The 23,640-nt window shown below is 51.5% G+C and overlaps 7 protein-coding genes across 7 annotated transcripts; 2 read left to right on the top strand and 5 right to left on the bottom strand.

Moving 5' to 3' along the window:
* Nucleotides 1-270: 270 nt before the first annotated feature.
* On the bottom strand, nt 271-7,749 carry Z519_02608 (uncharacterized protein; the record flags this gene model as incomplete). Its single annotated transcript, XM_016760364.1, has 3 exons — nt 271-303; nt 371-7,351; nt 7,399-7,749. The coding sequence occupies 3 exons, from the start codon at nt 7,747-7,749 to the stop codon at nt 271-273; spliced, it is 7,365 nt and encodes a 2,454-aa protein (XP_016623885.1).
* Nucleotides 7,750-11,240: 3,491 nt separating this feature from the next.
* Z519_02607 (TIGR01456 family HAD hydrolase) lies at nt 11,241-12,572 on the top strand (the record flags this gene model as incomplete). Its single annotated transcript, XM_016760363.1, has 2 exons — nt 11,241-11,410; nt 11,465-12,572. The coding sequence occupies 2 exons, from the start codon at nt 11,241-11,243 to the stop codon at nt 12,570-12,572; spliced, it is 1,278 nt and encodes a 425-aa protein (XP_016623884.1).
* Nucleotides 12,573-12,680: 108 nt separating this feature from the next.
* Nucleotides 12,681-14,965, bottom strand: Z519_02606 (uncharacterized protein; the record flags this gene model as incomplete). Its single annotated transcript, XM_016760362.1, has 2 exons — nt 12,681-14,793; nt 14,847-14,965. The coding sequence occupies 2 exons, from the start codon at nt 14,963-14,965 to the stop codon at nt 12,681-12,683; spliced, it is 2,232 nt and encodes a 743-aa protein (XP_016623883.1).
* A 1,237-nt stretch (nt 14,966-16,202) lies between these two features.
* Z519_02605 (uncharacterized protein) lies at nt 16,203-18,352 on the bottom strand (the record flags this gene model as incomplete). The annotated part of the gene is made up of 7 exons (XM_016760361.1): nt 16,203-16,803; nt 16,862-16,942; nt 17,032-17,162; nt 17,228-17,316; nt 17,436-17,495; nt 17,550-17,773; nt 17,841-18,352. The coding sequence occupies 7 exons, from the start codon at nt 18,350-18,352 to the stop codon at nt 16,203-16,205; spliced, it is 1,698 nt and encodes a 565-aa protein (XP_016623882.1).
* A 79-nt stretch (nt 18,353-18,431) lies between these two features.
* Nucleotides 18,432-19,076, bottom strand: Z519_02604 (uncharacterized protein; the record flags this gene model as incomplete). Its single annotated transcript, XM_016760360.1, has 1 exon — nt 18,432-19,076. One exon carries the CDS (start codon nt 19,074-19,076, stop codon nt 18,432-18,434), a length of 645 nt encoding a protein of 214 aa, XP_016623881.1.
* A 926-nt stretch (nt 19,077-20,002) lies between these two features.
* On the bottom strand, nt 20,003-20,543 carry Z519_02603 (uncharacterized protein; the record flags this gene model as incomplete). Its single annotated transcript, XM_016760359.1, has 2 exons — nt 20,003-20,368; nt 20,418-20,543. 2 exons carry the CDS (start codon nt 20,541-20,543, stop codon nt 20,003-20,005), a joined length of 492 nt encoding a protein of 163 aa, XP_016623880.1.
* A 781-nt stretch (nt 20,544-21,324) lies between these two features.
* Nucleotides 21,325-23,417, top strand: Z519_02602 (uncharacterized protein; the record flags this gene model as incomplete). The annotated part of the gene is made up of 4 exons (XM_016760358.1): nt 21,325-21,888; nt 22,035-22,152; nt 22,221-22,475; nt 22,531-23,417. The coding sequence occupies 4 exons, from the start codon at nt 21,325-21,327 to the stop codon at nt 23,415-23,417; spliced, it is 1,824 nt and encodes a 607-aa protein (XP_016623879.1).
* Between the last annotated feature and the right edge of the window lie 223 nt (nt 23,418-23,640).

The raw sequence follows: 23,640 nt of genomic DNA, 5'->3' as shown, positions 1-23,640 counted from the left end.
TGCACAGGGCCTTTTGGAGCAGATGTTCCCACGTGACAAGGCTGACTCCCCTTATTTGCGCTCCTATAATACCAGAAATCTCATCCTCCTTGCGGTTCCCATAAGTCAACTGGCCCTCCAGAATGAAAAGACTTGAAACCACACTACCGTATCCCATCGTAGTATTAACAGGATTGGATATCCGCGTATCCGTTCACCCGAATTGATCATCAGAATCATCAAGATCAAAACAATTGTACAAATGCAATGAGACTCCGAGAGCTTGGCCGCCTATGGCTTGCTCAGTTGCTCCTTGCGGTAGAACTGCGGGAAGACACAGTTAGCTCCGGGATATCGATACTCAAAGACAGAGACAAAAGTCCTCGCTTACCTTGAAATACCCGACACAGATGCTCAAATTCGCAACCAATCCAATCCAGAACCAGGCCTGCCAGATATTGCTCACTTCACCGCTGATGTCGGGGCTGATAGGTCCAGGACCAATTTTGTTAGGTGCAACAGCTCTAGCTACTATAGTAGCCACTGAACCAAGTACCTGTGCCATCACGAGGGTGAATGCAACGTGCACCCGCGTCAGTGTTGCGAGGAGGATCATCCCCAATCCCACGCCTTGAATGGCGTCAAGTGTACCAAGCCACAGCCACAGCGCGCGTGAAAGGAGCGCTGAAGCCGTGTAACCCCCGGCCCAAGGAAGATAAAGACCTATGTTGCTAGTTCCCCACCATATCTGGGCCCAGCGCGGTGCACCAAGACCAATGGCAAAGAGGGGTAGTATCCAACTGTGCGACTTGGAAAGCACGCCAAAGAGCCACAGAAGGCCGGCCCAGACGCCGATGAAAAACAGGACAACGAGTAATAGAACCTGCCAGGTCTTGGCATGCGAGCTACTCCAGAGGAACGACCAGTTCCGGCCATATGGGGCCGAGAGGAAGAAATTCTGGATGAGTACTGTGACAAAGAACCAGAGAACAATCTTCCGTCGCAGTAAACTCCTGTAGAAGCTGGGCATTTTGCCGGGGGCTTGTCTGTAGTAGCTAGGTAGACCAAACCACATCAGAAGGCCAATAAGCCAAAGCGCAAAAGCAATTGGAAGCGCGATAACTGTGATTTTCCAGGTCGAGGAGATGGGATCGGGAGTGGTGACGAGGGCGTCGACTGTTCGTCGATTGAGATATGCACCCCAGTACCACAACGCCACGACATAGATTTGCTGTGTACCTTGAATCACGCAAGCTCGGAACACCCAAGCTTTGACCTGGGCGCCACCCTCGTCGCCAAAGTTGAGAGCAAAGAAGATGGAGCCTGATGACGAAGCCACGGCGTACATGCCTGTTCCCACATTTTGGATCCATCCTCGGTTGCTGATCGTAGACCCATAGTGAGCAGTCCCGATCAGAATGAATGCCAGACCGTAGAAGAAGAATGGTAAAGATAGACAGAGTCTAGACTGAAACCGCCTAAAGAGGAGCCACCAGCATACGGACGTGCCGAGATAGATGGAAGCAACAGCGTAGAGCTTGTCTGCTGTCTGCCCAACCTCTCCAGTCAGCAGGGTGATTTGGTATGAGTTGGCTGCAATGATTTGCCCAAAACCCATGAAAAAGGCATATACTGGCCAATCTCCAATCCGCAATTGCATCCATTTCCTCAGCCCAGTAGGCGGCTTGTAGTCCTTGCCCAGCAGAAACTCCTCAGCAAGATTGTTGGAGTCGGGCTGAGACTCAGGATCGGTGTTGCCCCCATAGATAGAAGGTGCAGCCGAAGTCGGACGAGAATCGCGGTTGGTGTGGAAGCTCGAGCGGCCCGAGTAGGCAGTATGCCTTCCGAGTTTTACATTGCGGAAGGTGTCAAACCATTGTTTCTCTGACTTAATCAGGAATTCTTCAATGCACGTTGTAGACTCGGAGTTGCTCCCCTTAAGGTCTTCGAGTTTCTTTTCGAAAGCCCTCGCAAATTCGCCGTTGCTGTCCGTAAAGAAAGGATCGACCTTTTGTAGTTGAAAGTCGGTTTTTTCTCCGACTATTGTGTTCATGGAGAGCAGCGATTTGCTGCTCGAGATGCGATTGCTGTCTGTGAGGACTGGCGGTGGAATGAGAAGACCCGATTCTGGTCTAGGCGTGCCTTGCTCAGAGGAGTGAACATTTTTCTTCGGACTATTTGGTAACGGACTTTGCTCCAGTCCAACCGTTCTATCTGATCGGGAGGCATTGTTTGATCGCACGGAGGGGGAGTCGTCATTCACAGGTACTCTTTGATATCGCCCGGGGTTCTCGATAGGTATCGTAATACCTTCCTCATCGTCATCTTCGAAATCGCTACCTATATCTTCATCGTCTTCATCCGGATTTTCGTTGGGATTTTGCATGGCAGCCGTCCCCAGCCCAGTATCGTCTCCATCAATATCGGGAACGGGCGGAAGGGTTGCAGGCATATACGGCTCTTCTTCGTCGTGTTCATCCTGGGCGTCGACATGACCAGGGCCTCTGCGTGACCCGAGAGAAGCTGAGCGTGACACGCCAGAAGCCGCCCGCGAATGGCTAGAGGTTGGGCGGTCAGCAATGGTATCCTGGCTCTGTTCTCGACTGTGACCCAGATTCTTAAGACGAGCAGTGAGAGAATGAAAGGCTGTATAGCTTGACAGTCGCGAATGGCCAAATGTTGGAGCGTGGAAACCAGCTGGTGTCGCTGCACCAGATCCTCCAGGAGTGTTCCAGGCAGAGGATCCCAGAAGATCTGCTGCAGCGCTATGGCGCCTCGTAGCTTCGATCTTGTGGTGGATACGGATAGCTGTGGACTGCAGTATTTCGAGGTCTTCAACCCATTGCGCAACTGGAAACCTCTGTTTGGCCGATCGTGCCCTCATTAGGGCACGAATTTCCGTCCTCGAGCTCAGGGCCTCATGGATGGCCTGCTTAAACTGATGAAGCAGATGCGCCGTTGTGGTGGACTCAACAGTGTACCACCAGCCCGGCATTTGCCCCAGACCTCCAACTCTGGCGCCTACTCCCAAGGCTCCTTTACGACCAAATTCAACCGCGACAAGTCCAAAAGGTTCGTCTCTCGAAGGGATCAGAGCAAACTCAGCTCCAGAGAAGATGAATGGAGGAAGGGCCGTAAAGACAGGCTTGGAGAAGACTCTACCAGGATAGAGCTTCATCATTCGATCCAATTTCAGTGCAGCGAATTTGCCGTACAGATCAATGACAGGTCCGATGGTGATGAGCTGCACGTTTGAATTGGACTCTAAAATCGACGGGAACACGTCTGCAATCAGATCGACACCTTTTTGCATGGACCAACGGCCGACGAAAACAAACAGCTCGGCATCGGGATTTTGCTCCAGGCCAGCCCATTCTTGAGCCCGACGCTTCAGTTCAGGGCGTGCAGCTTCGAATTCTGGGTCGATCTGGATATCGGACTCATTGGGAAGCTTTTTGTCCCACTCGCCCGTGTCGGATGGGTCGGGATTAGGCAATTTCCCGACCTTCTTTAGTCCCCAGAAGATGGGGTATCGGGCATATGATCGCTTTCCATATTTCTTGGATACACCAACTGCTCCGAATCCTTGCTGATGGATCCTCAAATATGAAGCTCCGGCGTGGAGAAGATTGAATACTTCGCCAAACTGGACGTAGCGCTGTACAAGCTCAGAAGACAAGTTGAAGACGGAGCACACCTCATCCCGTTCCTGCTTTGTCCGCATCGGCCACAGTCCCTGAAACTCGGCATTGTGCAGGGACAAGCAGGCGGGGATGGTTCTTGGGAGGAGGTATAGTGGAGCGACCGAGCCATGGTAGTCGTTGATGTGATAAAGGTCTACAGGGAACCGATTGAGGGCCTGGGCAATGCATTGATTCCATGCTGAATAGTAAATGGCCGAAGAAAGGTCGTCCATTCGAGGGGGATAAGGTTCGGCCTTCGTCTGCTGTCTGAATACAGGTGCGTCGAGAAGGACGTAAGTGATGTTACGCAGAACATGGCACTGGATTTGGACTTCATATGGCTTGCCGAGGACTGTCACCGTCATCGGATCCGCTCTCTTGCCTTCTGGATAGTCGACGCCTCCAACACATGGCACAACCCAGATCAGGTCTTGATGACCTAGATTCTTACCCATTAGCTGTGCCATGACACCGAGACCCCCAATCTTGATCTTGATACCCCAATCTTCGATGTCGTACTCCATTGTTGCGATCAGAACTGTGCGTCTTTTCTGCTGGTCGATGACGGTGTCTGACTGTTGCAGAAACTTTGGTTTACGGGAAATTTTCGTCAGAATGCCCGGGGACGCTTCCTCGTCAACTAGCTTTTTGAACTGTCTCCTGAAGACCGCTGGGATCAGGCCAGTCTTCTCTGATATGCCAATCTCATTAAACTTGATTTGGTAAAACGACTGCATAAATGACCACACGCCAAAGGCAGCCGTCATGATGGGGACGACCCAGAGGAGCACGTAGAGGATAAGCTGAGTCCACATACTACCGGATGGCAGGAGCTTGAAATGCAAACTACCATCATCTATGACGATCCGCCATCCGAGATGTGGCTTTGGAGGCGGCTGAGTAATGTTCAGAACGACTGCAGCGAGTGACGACGGTGGGAGACGATCGAGGACAGAGTCTCCATCGGCATCGCCCATCACAATTGTCTGGTCAGGTTTGCCGTCGGGATTGAGACCCCAGACGTTGATTTGGGCTAGGGCACCCTTCAAACTCCATTCGGTCATGAAATGATGAGCCCAAGTTGAGTTGCCTATGAGTTTCATTTCATTGTCGAGGCCAGCATCGTATCCGTACTGGTTATAAGGCCCGTTCAAGAAAAGATGGGGAAACCGCCGGGGTGTACTGAAGCCGAGATCGCCCTGTTGGATATGATCGCTACTACCCGCTAGGCGGCTGAAATACTCCACACGGACGTGAGTGCCTTTCCAAGACTGTAATTTCGTTCCAGTCCAAGCCTGCTCTTCAATCTGGGTTTTCCCGCCGACGTAAGACATCCATTCTGAGAAAGACGATCCCCAGTTTGTAGAATATCGCCATTTGTCTGCCCCAGCCGCCGCATGTGAGATGATCAAGGATCCATTCTCGCTCTTACTGAGAAGACTTGACGAGTAGTTCGCGGTTCTTGTGAATACGATTGGATTGTGTCTTTGCCCGATCCGGAACAGGAAACGATCAATGGCGTTGGTTGGTTCTCCGGCCTGGGATGATACGTTGTGGACTGAAACTGCATGTATGCCATTTGCTACGTTGTTCAACGTGGCCGACCAGGACCAGGTGGATGAAATAGCGCCGACATATGGAGGAGCTTGTGCATTCTCAAGATTGGAGCATTGGACACTGCCTTGGTCGATGGTTGGAGTCGTTCCCAATTCAGTAGTGGAGTTGAAGGTAATGCCATTTGTGACGCTTTCACAATTCATTTCCGCCGAGAATTGGAGCTCAATGTCGACGGACTCTGTGCCATTCGCGCTGACTTTGGACTCGATGCGTACGTCGTGGCCAGGGACGAATTTAGTTATCATCGGTTTCGGCGCTACCCATTGATCCAACGGAACGTAAGCTCTAAAGTCATAAGCGGCCATGTGAAGGCTGCTTAGACAACCATTTGGGTTCGCTGACCCATTGATCCCCAAGCGATGGACGCTGTCCGTAAGAGTTTGTTCATCGTAAGGTTGAAACAGATTCTTGACGATTGTGCCAGCGTCGTACGGAGCAATCAAACTGGTCGTATTCAAATCGGTATCGTTGTTGTTGCAATCGAAGGTATACGTGGTCGATGCATTCGCATTCGAATAGAGCAGCCAGACAGGAAGGTTGCCCGCGCCCGTATCACTGAGATCTTGGATTCCAGGAAAGGCGGAGCGCATCACCGACCACATGCCAGTCTCGGTGGTCACATTACCGGAACCAGGATATTGGATCTGTTGGGTCTGATTGGATAATTGTTGCAGGAAGAAACCGTCCTGCAGGACCGGAAATTGTTCTCTCAGTTGATTCATATGATGAATGATGTTGCGTACCGGATGGGAGGGGTCCCTGTGGTCATAGCTCACTGTATCATCTTGACAGCCATGACGCGATGCATTCAGCGGCATTTTGAAGAACTGTGTGGAATCGAGACTGTAGCATCCATGAGTTTGCCAGGCAGTTGCTGAAGACATTGCTTGTCGACCGAAAATGTAGTTTGACGCCGTGTTGTCCAGTACATAGAATGCTTGCTCCTCACCCCATAGCAGCAATGGAGCCCCAGGCATATGGATCGTGGTTATGAAATGGCCCAACAGTTGGCGATGAATACCATTGGTGATGGCTGGCCACCGAAAGACATCCTGATTCGTAACGCCGTACATGTGCCTAGGATCGACTTTCCCGGTATTGGGATTGACAAAGTCATTCGTGAGCAGAAAGGTATTCCACATGTCAACGAAGTTCCGGGGAGCATCGTAACCAGCTTCGAGGTTACCATCCATACCCAAGAAGCGCGTCAGAGTACGATATACTGTGTAATGGAAGGCAGCAGCATCGAGGGCACCATGTTCGGGGTCTCTCAGGAAATATTTGTCGGCAGAATAGTTAGTCATTGTGGCTGCCATCGTCAGATTCTCGGGCAGCATGTCAGGCTGCCTCCCACGACCCAGGAAAATCGACCCGAAGACGTTTCCACCAGTAATCTCACCCGGGGTGAAGAAATTGTCTTTTCCGAATCGTCGAGCGCATCGCCGCATTGCATCGTTCATGTAGCCCATGGCGTCAACTGTGGATTGTGTAGCCTTATCATATCGATAACCGTCGATGTCAAGCTGCGCAATCATCATACAATAAAAGTTCTCCAGCTTCTGGCGGACAGGCTGGTGCCATTCACGCAGACGATCTTGAACAGATGCAAATTTTGATAACTCGCGGCGCCAGTCTGGGAAGACACCAAACGCCTCTGTATCGCCATACTGGTCAAACTCGCTGTCATAGCAGCCGGTCATTTGGCTCGTGACGTCTTCGCCAACGGGGTATCCCGTCTCCAGCCAGAATTTTGGGTATTGACATGTCTTGTTGTAGCTATTTCCGAAGTGAAAGTCATGGTATTGGCGAGATGACTTCCACTGGACTTGATGCTCTGCGAGCGTAAAAGGCGTCGTGGTATTGAGGTAACCGTCAAATCCGATGAGATCCCCCAGGGTAGCGAAAGTATTGTCCAGGATAACGTACATACCGCGGGCATGGATCTCTTGTATGGCAGCTCGCCACATGGCGATGGTCCCGAAGTGCTGGTCGAGGACAGAGAGGTCGAGCGGTGAGTATTGATCATAGCCCCATGGAGTGTTTATGAAGGGAGAACCGGCAATATACAATCCCTGCATTGATTAGCCCAGTCCTACGAGTTGTGAAAAAGCGGTCAAACCTTGACGCCCATACCATGGAGGTAGTCCAGCGTGTCGACAAGGCCCTGCAGATCGCCTCCGTGGCGCATCTGGTTGGAATTCAGGTCATGTTCATATGCTGTTCCATTTATATTGTCGTTGGTGGGGTCGCCATTGACAAATCTGTCGAGAAAGAGCGTATAGAACGGAAACCGCCAGTTCGACGGCGAAGGATGATACTGATGGTCGGTCCATTCTCCCCAGTAATCTATCGGATTCTCTGCTGTTTTATTCTGATTGAGATTGTATTGAAGGAAAGCTGGATCATATCTGAGAGCCCTGCAACTCGACAAAAAGACTAAAGCGGCCCAAGCGAGAGTATTAAAAAACATGTTGTAGACAGGGAAACAAACGAAGGACTAAGTTACGACAACGGTAACCGTGAAAGCGAGTGTGGCAACTAATAGTAGCGAGTGACTGGCGTACATCAAGTCATGAAGGAATAGAAAGAAGGTGTAAAAAGAAGCGCAGCAAGGAGAGGGCGAGGGAGAAGAATCGAGAATCTCCCCATCGCAGGTCAGCCTACCACACACCATGTGCTCCATGACCAACAGGAGGGACCGAAACGGAGATGATGAGGAAGATTGTGACCGCATGAGTTCGATCGGAGGATACCTGGATCGACCAGCGTGGCACTCGTCACACAATCCAGCAAGTGGGGAGACATATGAGACATGGTAAGCATTGCCATAGAAGTTTGCTGCCAGCCCGTACGAGTCTCATGCACCGTGAGAAACACTGGGGACAGGTTTTGCGACGGGGGGAACTTGAGGGGTCCAGGAACAGGCCGCAACGACCCACGCTGAGGATTCCAGATTCCACATACCTGGTGCATTCGTTGGCATCCGGATGTACCAATACAGCAGTTGCTATCCATGCCAAACCTGCTGACGATTGAGTATTCCTGCCCTGGCCATAAGAATAAAATGGCAGTCAGGCGACGAAACTTGTGTGAATCCAGGTCACGGTACTATGAGACAGTGAAATAATCGTATTGACTGAAATAGGCATTGTGGCGATGCCTTCTCGGGGTTGAGCAGTAGTGTCAAAGTCCAGGGTGTAGACGGCAAAGTGATCCATAGGGCTGGAAACAGAGAGGTGAAAGGCAGAATAACCAACTTGTAGGTATGGAGTTTCGACAGGGAATAATTGTTGGCGAGCCGGGATAAAAGCGGATATCACTCATATACCGCTCTTTTTGCAAGGGCCACTGCGGCCCAATCGCTCCATCGCGATATATGACGGGGAGGACTTAACGTTTGCATATAGAATATGAGCAAGGGCCTCCCCTGCCACAACCCATGACACCTTCGTCATACTGTCGATAAGGCGGATACAAGTCGTAAATGGGATTCTGTTCACTATGCATGTGTCATCATGATACCCACAGGCGAAATATGTATTACTTTTCATCCCAAAAGAGACAATGGTGATCCTGATCTAATAGCTTACCAGAGAACAGAATGCTAGGCCGGAAACATAAGCGATTCGCGAACTTAGCGAGGGCAATCCCCTGGCTGTTATCTTTAGGATGATGCTGGTGGTGTGCAGGTGCCTGTGACTAGGGCAGTGCGCCCTGGGCGACGACGTGTATCGATGAATTTGTGCATGTGCCCATATCTGCGCACTGACGCAGGGTTCAGGGAAGCAAACAGAGCGCGCCGAGAGCGCCTGCCAGACGTTGGGCATGGCAATGGCAGAGGGCCAGGAGCTGAGAAGCGGGCTGCTGAAGGGAAAAATTGGGCAACTGGAAAACTGGGATGTTGGTTGGAGGTTGAAAGTAGCTGTGGCTTCAGCGACCCGCTGGTCACATTGTCCCATTCGGGAATGGCGGCCTCCTTTTTTGCCTTCGCCTTCTCGTTTTTCCGGCTTGGCGTGCTGGTGGGACCCGCCTTTGTCTCGACGTCTCTCCATCTCATCTTCCGTTCCAGCCAATCCATACTCGGTATAAACGCATTTATGCGCCCCTCGCTTCGATTAAATCCGCTCACGCGCCATGATCACCTCATAACAACCCCTGCCCTCAATAACGCTACCTATCAAGGACATACCAAGTATACTTGTACACGTACCGAAGTACCAAATACAACCAAGGTCCTCGACTCAGCTCCCTGTACTCCATACCGAGGACCCAGAATCTCAAGTCTCGGCTAGCTTCTGAGATGTGCCGCGAGATCTGTGGGCAATGAATAGGCGTATCTGCAGAGCAGATCTCTGTGTCGCATCCATCATCATCCCAGGCCAGAGAGGCTTAGGACGCAAGCTCACGGCCGATACAGGAGGTGCCCCTTGATAGTCAGCCTGGTTGACCACTTCGGAGCACACGTGGGCATCCCTACCACCTCTCTTGCACAAGCCAGAATTGTGCAAGGCTGTATAGTCGGATGAGCGACTATTGGATGATGTCGTTCCACTTGGATGAGGCTTAGCGTTGAGTCGCATTCTCACCCGAAGTTGAGCTTCTGAAGACAAGAATAGCTTCTCGTGTACTGGTATGGTTTCCCTGCATAACCTCCCCGATGACCTCGTATCTCAGTGGATATGTTTCGGACAAATTGTGGGTTCCTCTCGTGCATCGTCAAACCACTCAACATCAAGGAACCACATCTCAGTCTTTAGCACTGCCTGTGACGTATCATTCCACTGTGTTGCAACCTGCAGAATTTTTATGCTTCTCACATCCTGCGAGGCCAGAATCAGTCACAATGCCTGATGTTGCACGGAAGGCATTCCCTCGGAAACCATCTTAAGATCTTGATGGACCGCCTTCAGCGGGTTGTCTCCTCTTTCTTCCTGATCTCTCCTTTTATCTGCAGCCCAAAGCAAACAGGGTCTCGGGAGACGAAGAAGGTGCTTAACATCATTGACACTTCTCAGCATAAGTCGTCACTATCCTGGTGTCGGAAATCCTTCCATACAAGCCGCCCATACCTTCATTCTAACACGACTATCAATGGATCAGATGTCGAGGCGGGAGCAATATCTCTCATGTGTACAGCGATATAAAAATAACAGCAGCCTGAAACAATTGCAACCGAGAGCGAGGCGCGTATCTTATGCTCGCAAGGTGGTTTCACGTGCCTCCCTAGACCAGCCGGGAACTTCGTGCCGTATCAATTGGAACTAGGAGAACTACGGCCAGGCGGAAGGCAAGGAGCGTGAACCGGTTGCGCAATGTTGTGTCACAGCATCGTCTGTGTCTGCCACTGTCAGACCCAAGTTCTGGTGCGTACCGCCTTCACTCCCTCAGCGAGGAGATCCTTCCGAACCTCCTTGTTAGTCCTTAGACGTGTCATCCTTCTTTTGATCCCTCACTATAAATCCATGGCAGAGTCCCCTGTACAACTCCCTGTTCAGGTTAATGGGCCGTAATGGTGCGTGGGGATGTAGGGTGTTCGCCCCAATTCCGGTCTATTATCTCACAACCGTGGAAGATTAGGCTGCAGCTAGGAATTGCAGTATTCGCAATATATTATCCAAGGCTTGACCGCGTAGGATCTTTCGGACGAGACATTAAGTCCTGTTTTTCCCCTGCAGGAACAGCTTTGGTGGCTCACTCGGTCGAATCGTAATGCTAATCGGCAACCGGCCCTGGGCGGTACGAGAGACTTCGCTGTGACGCGTCATTCGGGTCGGCACGAATTTGCACGCATTTGCACGCATTTGCACCCAGCCTTTTTCGCATCTCGCTCGAGCTTACCGCGATGGGGCGCCAGGGCGGTCATTCTCCCGCCCCACGTTGCCCACCCCGGCACACATCCAAATGATACCCTTCCTGCACCCAGCCTACCCACTGGAGGAAAGACGATGACCATTGTTGAGGATGCGGGTGCGTTGCTCGGGCCTCACGTCGAGGTCCTTGAGTCGCCCGATCCTGTTCGCCCGGCAAGGATGTCACCAGAAACTGTGCTGCCCATCGCTCAATTCCCAGAGACGTTCATTCCAAAGTGATGGCAGTAGCGAAAAGGTTCCAGACTTTGCGTTCGCTTTTGAGTAAGGATAGGCACACGCCATCTCTGACTGCCGCTCTGACCGTGGCCTCGATAGCATCGACGGTGTCCTCGTTCGGAGCTCCAAACCGATCCCCCATGCCTCGTCGACGCTCAAATTCCTCCAGCGCAATCGCATCCCGTTCATGCTCCTCACCAATGGCGGTGGGAAGCATGAGTCGGAACGAGTCAAAGACCTCTCCTCCACCCTCTCTGTACCGCTCGAGACCTCCAACTTTATACAGTCGCACACTCCATTTGCCGAGCTGATTCATGGAGAAGACAGTCTGCGACACAAGTGCATCATGGTGGTTGGAGGCGAGTACGGACGCTGCAGGGACGTCGCTGAGATGTATGGCTTTACAAATGTCGTGACGCCCGGGGATATATACACAGCACACCCAGAGATCTGGCCGTTCAGCAAGCCCTTTCAGCGCGACTACTATGCCTCGTTTGCACGTCCGCTCCCAAAACCCATTCACCCGACATCTCCGGAAGACAGTCTGAAAATCGAAGCGGTGTTCGTTTACAACGACCCGCGCGACTGGGGTTTAGACATGCAGGTCATCCTCGATGTGATGCTTTCCCGCGAGGGCATCATGGGCACATTTTCATCCAAGAACGGCGACCTGTCCCTGCCCAACAGCGGCTTTCTCCAGGACGGACAGCCGACGCTGTATTTCTCGAACCCGGACCTACTCTGGGCGGCTGACTACCACTTGTCACGCCTGGGCCAGGGCGGGTTCCGAGAGGCCCTCGAGGGCCTCTGGCGTGCCGTCACCTACAACAAGAACCACCACAAGCCTCCGAAACTGTACAAGCGCGTCATCGGCAAACCCTACAGGACAACATACTCTTTCGCGGAGAAGCAGCTGATGCGACACCGCGACTCCCTGTTGGGAAAACACCACCCGACCAAGTTGAAAAGGGTCTACATGGTCGGGGATAACCCGGAAAGCGACATTCGCGGCGCAAATACCTACGAGTCGGCTGACGGAATCAACTGGGTCAGCCTGTTGACGAGAACTGGGGTATATAAAGACCAAGACGGCCATCGGCCGACGTGGGAGCCCGCGGCCATTGTGGATGATGTTAGAGCCGCTGTGCAATGGGCTTTGAGGGACAGTAACTGGCACCAGTCTTTGGAAGAAAGCAAAGACGCATAGAGAGTTTGGCTTTTTGGGCCCCGTATCTCATGCTCGGCAGGAAGATATCGTTCAAGCATGCCTTGAAACCGAAGGACCTTCCCACTTCTTGAGGCGACTACATAGAACCTATACAAAATCAAACACATCTCCCCCGTGGTCATTGATCAACCTCCCCACCCTCTCCGTCCCAACAATCCTCTCCAGCTTCAACACATCCCACTTTGTGAACAGTACTCTGATCACCCCCTTCGCTCCGCCCTTGGCAGCGCGGACGTCTCCATCCTTTTTGTCAGTTGCGAGCCCCAAGAGCGCGATGATCTCGGTCCAAAAGATGGGATTTTCGGGAACCCCGTACCAGAGAACCTTCCTCACGCCCTTGATCCGGTACCGGAAATGGTGATGCGCTCGTTCCGAATAGAGAAGCAAGGCATGGCGGCCGGAGAGGAAGTGCGAGCGCGCACGCATCACCTCCTTTACAGGGGTGTATTCCGAGACACTTCCGAAGGACAGAGCCATTGTGTCGGAGGATGTTGAGAGGTAGTTGCGCAAACGGGCGAAGTCGGCGTAAGTCGGAATGAAGAGCAGAATGCCACGTTGATGACGCGCGTCACGGACGAGTGGGGGAAGGATCGTGGTCGCGAAGAATTTAAAGCGGGCATCCGAGTCGGACAAGGGGTTGGGCGAGGAGATACGCAGGAAGGTTTGAGGGACGCTCGACGTGAAAGGCAGCGCAAGGGAGGAAATGGAGAGCATTGCCCCAGGATAGGTTGGGACGAGCTTCAGTCGTCCAGCGACATTGTGTAGATAGGTCGAGGCTAAGGCGTTGATTTCAGGGGTCAGATAGTCGGACAGTACGATGGTTTGGCGCAGATATTTAGCCTGCCCGTCGAGATACCAGTGGCGGACGCGGGAGAAGTCGCAGCCATGTGAATCCTTGGGGAGAAGATTGAGTTGGGAGAAGACGTAGTCGACGTGTTGCCAGTTCTGCATTTGTAGGGCGTTTGCGTGGTCCATGATGACGAGCTCGATGGAAGACAGGAAATCTGCATCGTGGGGTTTCTTCTTGTCCTTACCCTTACCCGTGGTAATCGTACGCATCAAGCCAAGAGGGGAGCCGATAATGATGTCCGAGTTGTAGAACCCAGAGAAATATTTGATCGTCTTCCTGGTGAATTTCAATCCGATCCGAAAATCTTCTTCGTGGTTCCCCCCGAAGAGTTGTCTAAAGTCCTCCGGTTTATCTTGCCATTCGTCCCCGTCTTCGTGGGAAAATGTTTCCATGAACCGTGCTTTGTTTTCTTGCTGATCAGGTTCGCTGATCTTGACAATGCTTTCGACGAATCGCACACATGCCTGCTTCGTAGGTACCACGATGAGAACTTTGGGCCGAGTGAACCCTTGATCGCGGAGGTCGAGAGCCTCGGCGTTAGATAGTGAGCTTAGTTTCGCATTGTTTTTGAGGACGCGATCCCTGGTCTTGAAGATGTGGTTAAGGGCATGCAAGCAGCATAGATCGCGCAAACGCATTGAATTCCTAACGTTCCGGCCGCCATTGATAATGTCGATGTAGTTGAACACGAGTCCAGCGACGTTCTTCTCGTCCGAAGACAGACCAGAGATGACTTTGCTCCCACCATCGACCAGCCGGCGCTTTAGATGAGCATCTTTTGGCGATTTCAGCCCGTTAAATTTGACTGGATTCTCCTTTGTGAAGAGAGCTGTACTGCGAATACCGGAATCCAAGGTGGACGAAGTGGTCAACCATTGCTTCTGGTCCACCAGGCTAACTGCGTCTTTGAAATCTTGTTCCAAAATTGCCTTGTAATGCTTCTCGAACGGATCTCGCAATAAAGTTTCTTCATTTTCCGAATCAACGTCGGCCACATGGCCATTTTCATGCTCTTCGTCGGCTTCCACTTCCTCTTGAAGTTCCAAAGGTTGCTCGTATGGGTCCTCCTGAGCGCTGCGGTATTCAAATCGTTCCCCATCCGTCACAGCCCTGTTCGCTGTGCGCTCCTCACTCCTTTCGCTGCGTAAGAGCTTTCTTCTCTTCGTCGGAGGTTCGGAATTCACTCTCCCCGCGCTGAGCGATTGCAATAATAGGACATAGGGATTCGAGGCAGGAGCTTCATCCTCACTCGCAGACTGAAGTTCCCGTTTGTCTTCTTCGGACTGATCTTCCTCGGCGGCAATCAAGGCGTCCTCCTCGCTTCTAGCGTCATCTTGCGACGCATCATCTCTAACAGCATCAGTGGACCACAACTCCACCAATTGTGCTCACAAGCCACTCACTCGGTTTCTTTCAGTCGGGAACCCTTGAAGACATCGCGCTTCTCAGCCACGGGGCCTTTTTTGCTTGCGCGGCCCTTTGAAACAGGTCTGCCTCCTCTGCGAGATCGGTAGCCAGGCATTGTGAGTTGCCTAAATTTTAGCAATGGTAGTCGATGCGGGGAAAAATTTTGTGTCGAACACAAAGTGAGATGTCTCCAAATAGCAGACGCCGCATCACCGCTTTACCCGCAAGCACAAAGTATAACACGTGATTCTACAGCGGCGTGTTTTTGTCCCGACCAGCCCGACAAACGCGCTCAAGCACTGTCTATTAATAGCTGTGTCAGCTGTCTCAAACAGACCATATCGACATCTCAGATCAGTTGACAGCGTAGCCCAGTATGAGGCGTGGTGGGCCAGCTGGGTCCTCTCGAAGAGATGTACTGGGTACGGACTACCGAGTCCTTCCTGTCTCCTGGTTCCGCGCCATGATTCTCGATTCTCGCCTCCTGCCCCTGATGAGAATCTGCGCTGAGGCTGGGTCAAGTTCAGCTGCCGACCCGGGTCAGGCTCGTGCTCGGCACTCCTATTGACTGCAGCCAGCAGTAGCAACCAAGGCAAGCGAGGGAGATACTAAGGGTCTACGGGACTCAAGCCCGACATCCTCACAATTACAGAATGGTCGGCTTACAGACAAGGTCCCCTCTTCTACGAGGGTGTATTTTGATCAGTGGTTGGACATTTCACAGAACCATAATTCTTCGAAACTGGAAATCACGATCAGAAAAAAGTCAGCGTCAAGGACGCCGGGAATCAGCTTAGATGGAGTGACAGTTTTGAGTCCGGCCTCTCAACCCTTTTGGGTTCCGAAACCTAACCAACAAGTTGTGGCAGATCCCCAATTGCCAACCGCAAACAAGGGACACACAAGTCATCCGTAAGGCAACGCTGGAACTAGTTCGCGCGGATGGCGACCTATGCAGCTCAGGAACGGACGCCTCAAGTACGGTTCAAGGATGCCTCGAACATTGTCGTCGTCAAACTCTGCAACCCAAGTTCAGAAGAGTTTGCAAACAGTCTGGGGAGTGACAAAAATCATAATCGTTCCGTTCTTTCAACGTCGACTGCCTAAAAACACCAGGAGAGGTGACGAAAACACCAGAGCTGGACGCAGCCGGACCATGTGGCGGGGATCCGGGGAAGGATGGGCCCTGACAAAACCTGTGATGCTTGCGGCGGAAATACTGCGTGTTGGAGCGTGAATTTGGTGGCAGAGAAAACTGGTATTGTAGCACGACTTGAATAATCAATTTACCCGGATTCATCATTTAGCAAAGACAGACTAACAATCCATTCAGCTGTAGGTTTCGAGCCTGTCTACTGACTCTCTTCCGGTTGTAAGGACGAGGACCCCGGCGTCTGGGTCTGCAGACGTCTCTTGAGACGGAAATTGTCAAGATGACGGCTGTCGTTGTCGCCATCTCTTTCCAAAGACTTGCCTCTCCTGCCTTTGCCCATATTGATAGCTGCAATGACGGACTCGAGGGCCCGAAGTCCCGACTCCTTGGCGCGGGTGTCTGCATCAGCACCGTGAACCTCCTTGAGGTACCGCATAAACTCAAGGTATGCTTTGGAGAGGACTTCCAGGTGCGACGCTCTTAGAACGACGTTGGTACCGTATTGTGCCCTCAGGTCATACTTCTTGTTCGAAGGCTGGGCGTCAAATTCGGCAAGGGCAAGTGCCGTCTGGCATGCATTGCGGATCAGGCGTCCGTTCCATCTGGCGGAAGTACTCGCCGACTTTTTTGAGAATTTCAAACTCCTCGATCTTGGTTTTTTTCTCTCTTTCTTTTCGTACCTTCCTTCAATTAAGTCCAAGTTTAATTTGACCACTTTGATGGTAGATATGCTGTTCTGTGGTGGATAGTGGAGGTTCATGTGAATTCGGGAGGCAAAAGCCTCGTCGAAGTCGCCAATTCTATGGGGTGTTAGAACTGTTTCGAGAAAACGCGTCTCAGGGGTCCGACAAGACGAACCGATTCGTAGTCAAGAAGAGAATTCCTGCGTAATATTCCAGCACTCGAAGAAAGACAGAACGGCAAGATGAGCGAATTAGCCTTCGTCTAGGGTGACAAGACTCGTTTGCTGTTCCCATCGGTGTCCAATTTCATACACTCGAAGAGGCATCAAAGGAGGCGAGGACCACTCACCTGCTACAAGTCCAATTCGAGTGAAGTTCTGGTGCCGTCTCTCCGCGAGGAAGAAATCCGCTTCATCGAGAAGGAGGATGCAACCCCATCGGTTTGGCAAGGGCCAAATTCGTTTGCAACGCAGTTTCTACCTGTTCGGCATTCGAACCAAGGTCACCTGGACGTAGAAAAACCTGATTAGCTCGGCTTGACGTTGTCTCGAGGTGGAAGTCGCAAGTTCATGTCTCTCTTACCACAGGTGATTTGGAAAAGTGGCTTCCTGAATCTCTCAGCAACTCCCTCTGGAAACCGCCACGAACTGGTGAGCTACATGCACACTTGATTCAAAAGTCACAAACATGTAAATATGTCACCAGGCCACTGTGCTGTCAAAGCATGTCGACAAACAAAGATCTCTTACCAGCAGTTGTTGTCTTTCCCACTCCTGGGGCACCATGGAGAAGGATGATTAAGCCCTTTCCTGATGAAAGTTTAGCAATAGAGACAAGAGAGTCACCATGTCCCAGGAATGTACCTTTTCCACGCACAATGTCGTCCTGCTCATCTTTGTCCTGCTGGGCCTCCTTATTTCGGAAGTGCTGTGCGATCAGCGAAAGAACCATCTTCTTGTGGCCCCGGGGCAGTACAAGGCGTCCGAAGGCAGTCTTGTCCGATTCGTCATCATCCAGGTCATCGTCTTCATTAATATCGTCTTTGACAGCAGAAGTGTTTGACCGGGGTAAGGTTCGATAGGTCCAGCTGTGCTATGTACAATGTTAGTTTGCGAGTGTCCAGGCGCAGAACCTATTGCTGTATATTTACTCACCCCACGTCCGGTCCCGCAAAGCAAATCCGAAGACTCGATACGACATTATAAGTAGCTCTTCGTCCTTCTAGCTTGTTTTCATCCGTCTTGGTATCTTCCAAAGGCCGGGGATAGATGGCTCCGGAAGGCATTTTGCGTGGATTGTCTTCGATCTCGTCCATCATGTCACTGATGAATTTCTTACAGCGATGGTTTTCAACATAGGAATCGTTGTGGACGTTTTCTTGCCAGCAACACTCCGCAGTGCAGCTACTGGAATCCCGGTTTTCTGTGAGGTCAGCTGCTAGATCTACGAGTGGCGTAATTTCTGGCAACCACTTCTTGTTCTTTTCGGATCCCAAGGCCTCCTCGAAATCGATGACGACCTGGCTCTCGATCTCGTCTCTGGTGTCGACAGTCAGGCCTGCATAATACCTGTGCTTGACTCCAGCTACCTCGACAAACTTCCTGCCACGCTCAATGAGGCTTTCTCGCAACCGAGCCACGCCAGTCTCCGCCTGAGACTCGGCCATCTGGGTGGGTCCCCTTAAATTTCTCGCAACATAGAGGAGGAGAGGGAGGATTTAGAGGGTGGTTAAGGGTCTCTCGCCATCAAATCTTCTGATCGTGATTTTCTCTAGGACCGGTCCAAGCTGCCTCCCATCGTGGTAAATGTAGACACAGGAAACAAGACTCCTCATCGTCCTTTTCTCTGGTATAGAAAAACCAACGATTGGCCCCCTTATGCGGAGGCGTGGAAATGTTGGCGACGAGGTAGGCCTGCTTGCCATGGTTGGAGGCGACGATGTCTCCAGGTTTGAACAGATGCCAAATGTCCGAGAAGGAGATCCTGTCACATCCGACACTGTTCAAGTAGGCGTGCTTCGAGGAGAGATACTTGTCCATGAATTCCAGCAAGCAAGCGAGATACTCTAGAGCAGTGGTGGACGTGCTGTAGCCGTCCGGGTCGTCCACCCCCGACTTATCTTTCCCCATCGATCGTGGGTCTGACGATTGTTGCCCCTCAGCAGCCTTTACGGCCTCATCAGGATCGGGAGGTCCTGTTGTCGTATACAGACCCTCGGTGTCGAGTTTCGCTGTTTCGTGATCACGTAGCAACTTCAAATGCCACTCTCGTATTTCCTTATCATAATATCTCAGCATTTTGAATGGTCGGAGCAAGACAAGCGGGGTGTTTTCACCTTGCTCCTCTTGGTCAGTGATCAATTTGGATCCATGAATACGGGAAAGAATCATGATGAGCTCCTTTGAATGGAGTCTGATCCGTTCAGGTAGAGGTCCTTGGCCCCCTTCTAGTGAACTGGGGCGAGGCTACTAGCCATGGGCATCAACTCGTACGGCGGTGGGTATAGTCTCTTCTCAACGCGCACACTCAACTAGGGGAAGTCCTCTCTGTTGGTAACTTGGTTGCTTGTGTATTGTATGAAAGATAGTCCCCCAGAACTATATAAGAAGAACCATAGTCTAGGGTCGGCGCCCCAGCCAATCATAACGCTATCCACCACTTCCAACTTCTCCCATTACACTAGATTGATCGCAGATGTATCCTGTGCCTTAGAAGTCAGGATGCTACTCTTTGAAATTCTCCAAGGATTGGCTGAAATCTTTGGCTCCTCGATGAGAATGTCGATAGCAAAAGGCGATTATTGAAAGAAACGTAGAGCTCCGAACGCTTCCCAGTCGACTCGATTCAGAGTTACCCAACATCCCCCCTGGGGTGGTATAGTCGGACGCCAAAGTACCGTCATCGCTAGGAATTTTACGTTGTGCCATCGCTTCCTGTATCATTTTCGCGTCCTCTCTCAATTGTTCTTGTTTGTACTGAGCTGCTTTTTGTCTCTTTGTGTTTCAGATATCTCGATCTCTGGGCATTAAGCCGGTCGAGCTCCCACTCGAAGTCACCGCTCAGCCTCGCACGAAAGTAGTCGAAGTTCCTTGAGCGGGTTGAACCATCACTCCACTCTTCGCTGTCAGACGTATCGCACCGGTTAAGAGGCCCGAGTTTGCGAGAGTATATTGGTCGAAGTGAGGTTAGCGGGCGGATAGCACGATGTGGCATCAGCATCGTATCATCTCTTCGATACTTCCCGTAGTCCGATAGCGTCCATGCGAAATATTCGTCCATGGTCGCAAAATCAAAGATGGCGCATTTGCCTGATCCTCTACGCCGTAATCAGTTGAAAAGGAGTGCATAAAGGGTCCGGTGTAGGCATATTTGGTTCGAGAACCTGCAGTTTTTTCAGCGTGTTCTTCCATGTCTTTTTCCCATTCTTCGCCGAACGAGCCCTCATCTGCTTTCGGAATCGTTTCTCTCCGGAGGCACCCGGGGCCTCCGTTCCTTCATCATCCGCGAAGTGCTGGCCGTTGACACTTTGCTCGCGTATCGCCTGCTGTCGCAACTGACTAAGCCTCTCTTGCAAAGCTCGAATCTCGAGAAATATGGGAGAGGCTGTGGTAGCTGTATCCGGGGCGGCTCCGGTGGCTTTGTCTTCAGATTGATCATGGTTTTGGTCGTCAGCTTTCTCGTTCTGGAAATGTCAGCTGCTTGTCCTGCGCCTTGACTGGCACTTGACCAACGATGTTGTTTTCCTCGATCTTCTCTCCAGGCTGTGTGTGTACGACATCCCCCTGTGCCTCAACGGGACTAGCTGCTGGCCCAGTGAGGGATGGGATTGCCTCAGTCCGCTTAGGAGACGGCGCCATGGTCCTGCGAACTGGGGTCCTCAAGTCAAGGCTCGACTGCAACAAGACGGACTTGCAGGTACTTTGCAGGTACAGGCAAGGCTTAAACTAGGTTGCTAACCCAGTTTGCTTTCGTCTTTAAAGGCACAAATCTCGGTTGAAGATGTGAATGCTTCAATCAAATGGAATACCACGCAGAGCGGCAACCTGGCAACGACCTAGACTGGAGTGGGGAGAAGGTTGGGTTTCTTGAAGGGGGCTGGGCTGTTGAAAACTAACCCTCGATAAGGCCCTTCAATCAATACTGGGCCGCGCGCTTTCTCGGCAACTGCAAGAAGAGAGGCTCGATCTTTTGTCATGTGCTGAGTTCGTCAGGCTCGTCAAGCCGTGGGAGGCGTCCATTGATATGCAGGCATGGAAGCCACGCATTCGTCGGGGACAGTAACGGGACAAGAGTCTTTCAGCTCAAATGCAGAGACTGTAAGTCCCATCCCAAGCAGGCCAAGTGATGTCTGGTCAGAGGGCCACGCATCCTCCAGGATTGCCAATCAGAGTTGTCGTCTGAAGACCGGTGAGGACTGTAGGTTGCGTTTAGCTGTCGAGCTGGAAGCGCGCACATCCCTGCCCCAACGTGCTGATGCACAGTCACAGCGGCTGAAGAGGTGTAGGTCCAGCAGGTAACCTGTCTCATGGGACTGGGGGAGGTGTTCACTGTTCGTTGCCTGGACCGAGGAGGTTGATACATTTATCCCCCCTCCCTACCCCATACACCCTCGGATTTCACTTCGCATTTGCCTGTTTAATGGACCCGGCAACATCGTATATACTAGACCTTGATCGGCAGTCGCTAGCCGTTGATTTCATCGAAAATCGCCTAGCGAAGTACCACCCAGGATTTGCGACGCCGCCTGCTCGGTACGATCCGGCCCTCGACAGCTTCATAATCTTGACACCGCCAGCAGATGCAAGAATGCAGTCACCACAGACTTCCGCTATGCCGCCACAAGGGGATGTCCAAATTTTCCCAAGGCCGCCCGCAAAGCCTGTAGCGGCGCTCAAATTCTGGGACCTCCTATTCGCCCGTGCCATGAGCCAATTCAAGATGGCTTCGGAAGAACCAAAGGGCCACGAGGCAGCCAGATTCAGTATCCGGGACAAAACCAACTGGACTGCCGTCTGTGGCCAACTGGAAAAAGCCAGAGATCTCTACTTCGAAGGGAAAGAGCCTACCAGCACCATGAGGAACGTTTATCACAAGCTGGCCAATCGTGCCGCCCCCGTCGCCCTCGATGTCACCAAGCTGGTTCCAGACATGAACAGTGTGTTTGTGACACCTGTTGTAGCCTCGATTCGGATTATCCTAGAGGTTTGCAAATTATCTCCCCAGGGTTGGATGAAGACTGGTGCTCACATCGCTGCTCGACAATAGGCAGTCCAGAAAGCCGCCCAAGTCAGAAAGGAGATGGAAGACGCATTCGATGACATCGACATAATGTTTTCTGCTTTCTCCAGGCATTTCCAGATAATGAAAATATCGTTCAGGCTTCCGTCGAGTTGATCATGGCTACATTCTCTGCCATTGAAGCGGTCATTGGATTCTTCCTGAAATCGGCCCGCAAGCTCCATCTCCGTTAGTTATCCTGGGACACTACGATTCCGTGCAGTCTGTCTCGATTTGTCAATTACTCATTCCGGCAGTGAATCGAATGGGCCGGGCCATCCTCAGCAGGGAGAATTACGAGCAACAAATGCTAGACACGCTTCAGAAGGCCGAGTCTAAGAGCCAACGGCTTCTTCGCGAGGCAAAAAATTCTGGCCTATTGTTCATGAGTGAGGGGATGCGGCGGATTCTTGCTCGTCAGGAAAAATTACACCACGAGAGCAAAGAAAACTTCAAATTAATGCTTGACACTCTTTTGAAGGAACCTGCGGCCAACAGAAAAGGTAGACTAAGTCAGTTAATACGGCATCTTAAAGGGGAGAATCTGACACCAACGCAACTGTGTAGAACTGAACTTTCTTCATGTCGCTGTCCAATCTATCTCGCGCCCAGCATCACCCAACCCTCCGCCCTATGAGAGCGCGGCCGAACGCCACATGGACCCGCAAGACCTTCTTGACTGGATTAACATTCCGAATGTGGCAGATTATGACCTCAAGTTCATTAATGAGAAGAGACAGATACGGGTCCCGATGAACGAGCAGGCACGCGCCGAACAGCTCATCCAAGCGAGACAACTCAAGGACTGGATGGTATGCCCTACATCATCGCAGCTTCTGATCCACGGAGACTACCAAGGCAAACAAGACATGTCGGGCATATCCCTGTTCTGCTCGTCCCCTGCCCAATCACTTGTCGCCAGAGTTCCACAGTATATACCCCTCGTTTTCTGCTGCGGTCTCCGCACTGATCGGACCGTTGGTGATTACACTGGAGACCTCGCGATCATCCAGAACTTCATTTGCCAACTTCTATGCCAGTTCGACTTTGACAAGAAATTGTTGGCCAACGACGTGGGCGAAGACCGCATCCGGAATGGAGATATCGGCAAGTTGTGCAGCTTGTTCGAGTTGCGCGTTAAACAACTACCCAGTACAGTCGTGCCGTTTTGTCTAATAGACGGCATTGTGTATTATGAGAGGAAAGAGTTTGTGAATGATCTGAGACTCGTGCTGGTCACACTGCTAAAGATCTCAGAGCAGAACGACCAGGCAGCGGTAAAAGTCCTTATCACCAGCCCAACCATGACAACATCTGTTAGGAAGCCATTTCCGGATGAACTGATTTTGTCTATGGCATCAATGGCTCACTCGGACAAGGTTGCTAGCAAATGGAGGCTAGAAAGACAACTGAGAGAATCTCAGGAACAACCAATCGATGACGAAGCTGGGTGAAACAGGACGCCAGGGGTACGTTCTAACAATATAGGTGAATGAAATCAATATCAAGCTCTCATCGTTTCTTATGCAATACTAGGGGCTATGAATTGCAAATAATGAATGACGGTCAGAGGCGAAGAGAGAGTGGGCAGGAGGGGGAAATAATCTAAGAAGTCTAGGGTAAAGAGTGACTTTAAAGGCAGTACGAGGGAGACCAAGTGGTTTTTACAAGCGGGTA

The sequence above is a fragment of the Cladophialophora bantiana genome (genome assembly GCF_000835475.1).
Source record: "Cladophialophora bantiana CBS 173.52 unplaced genomic scaffold supercont1.3, whole genome shotgun sequence".
Classification (NCBI taxonomy): Eukaryota; Fungi; Ascomycota; class Eurotiomycetes; order Chaetothyriales; family Herpotrichiellaceae; genus Cladophialophora; species Cladophialophora bantiana.
Note: the sequence above shows the minus strand (reverse complement) of the source record. Positions and strands in the feature narration are given on the sequence as shown.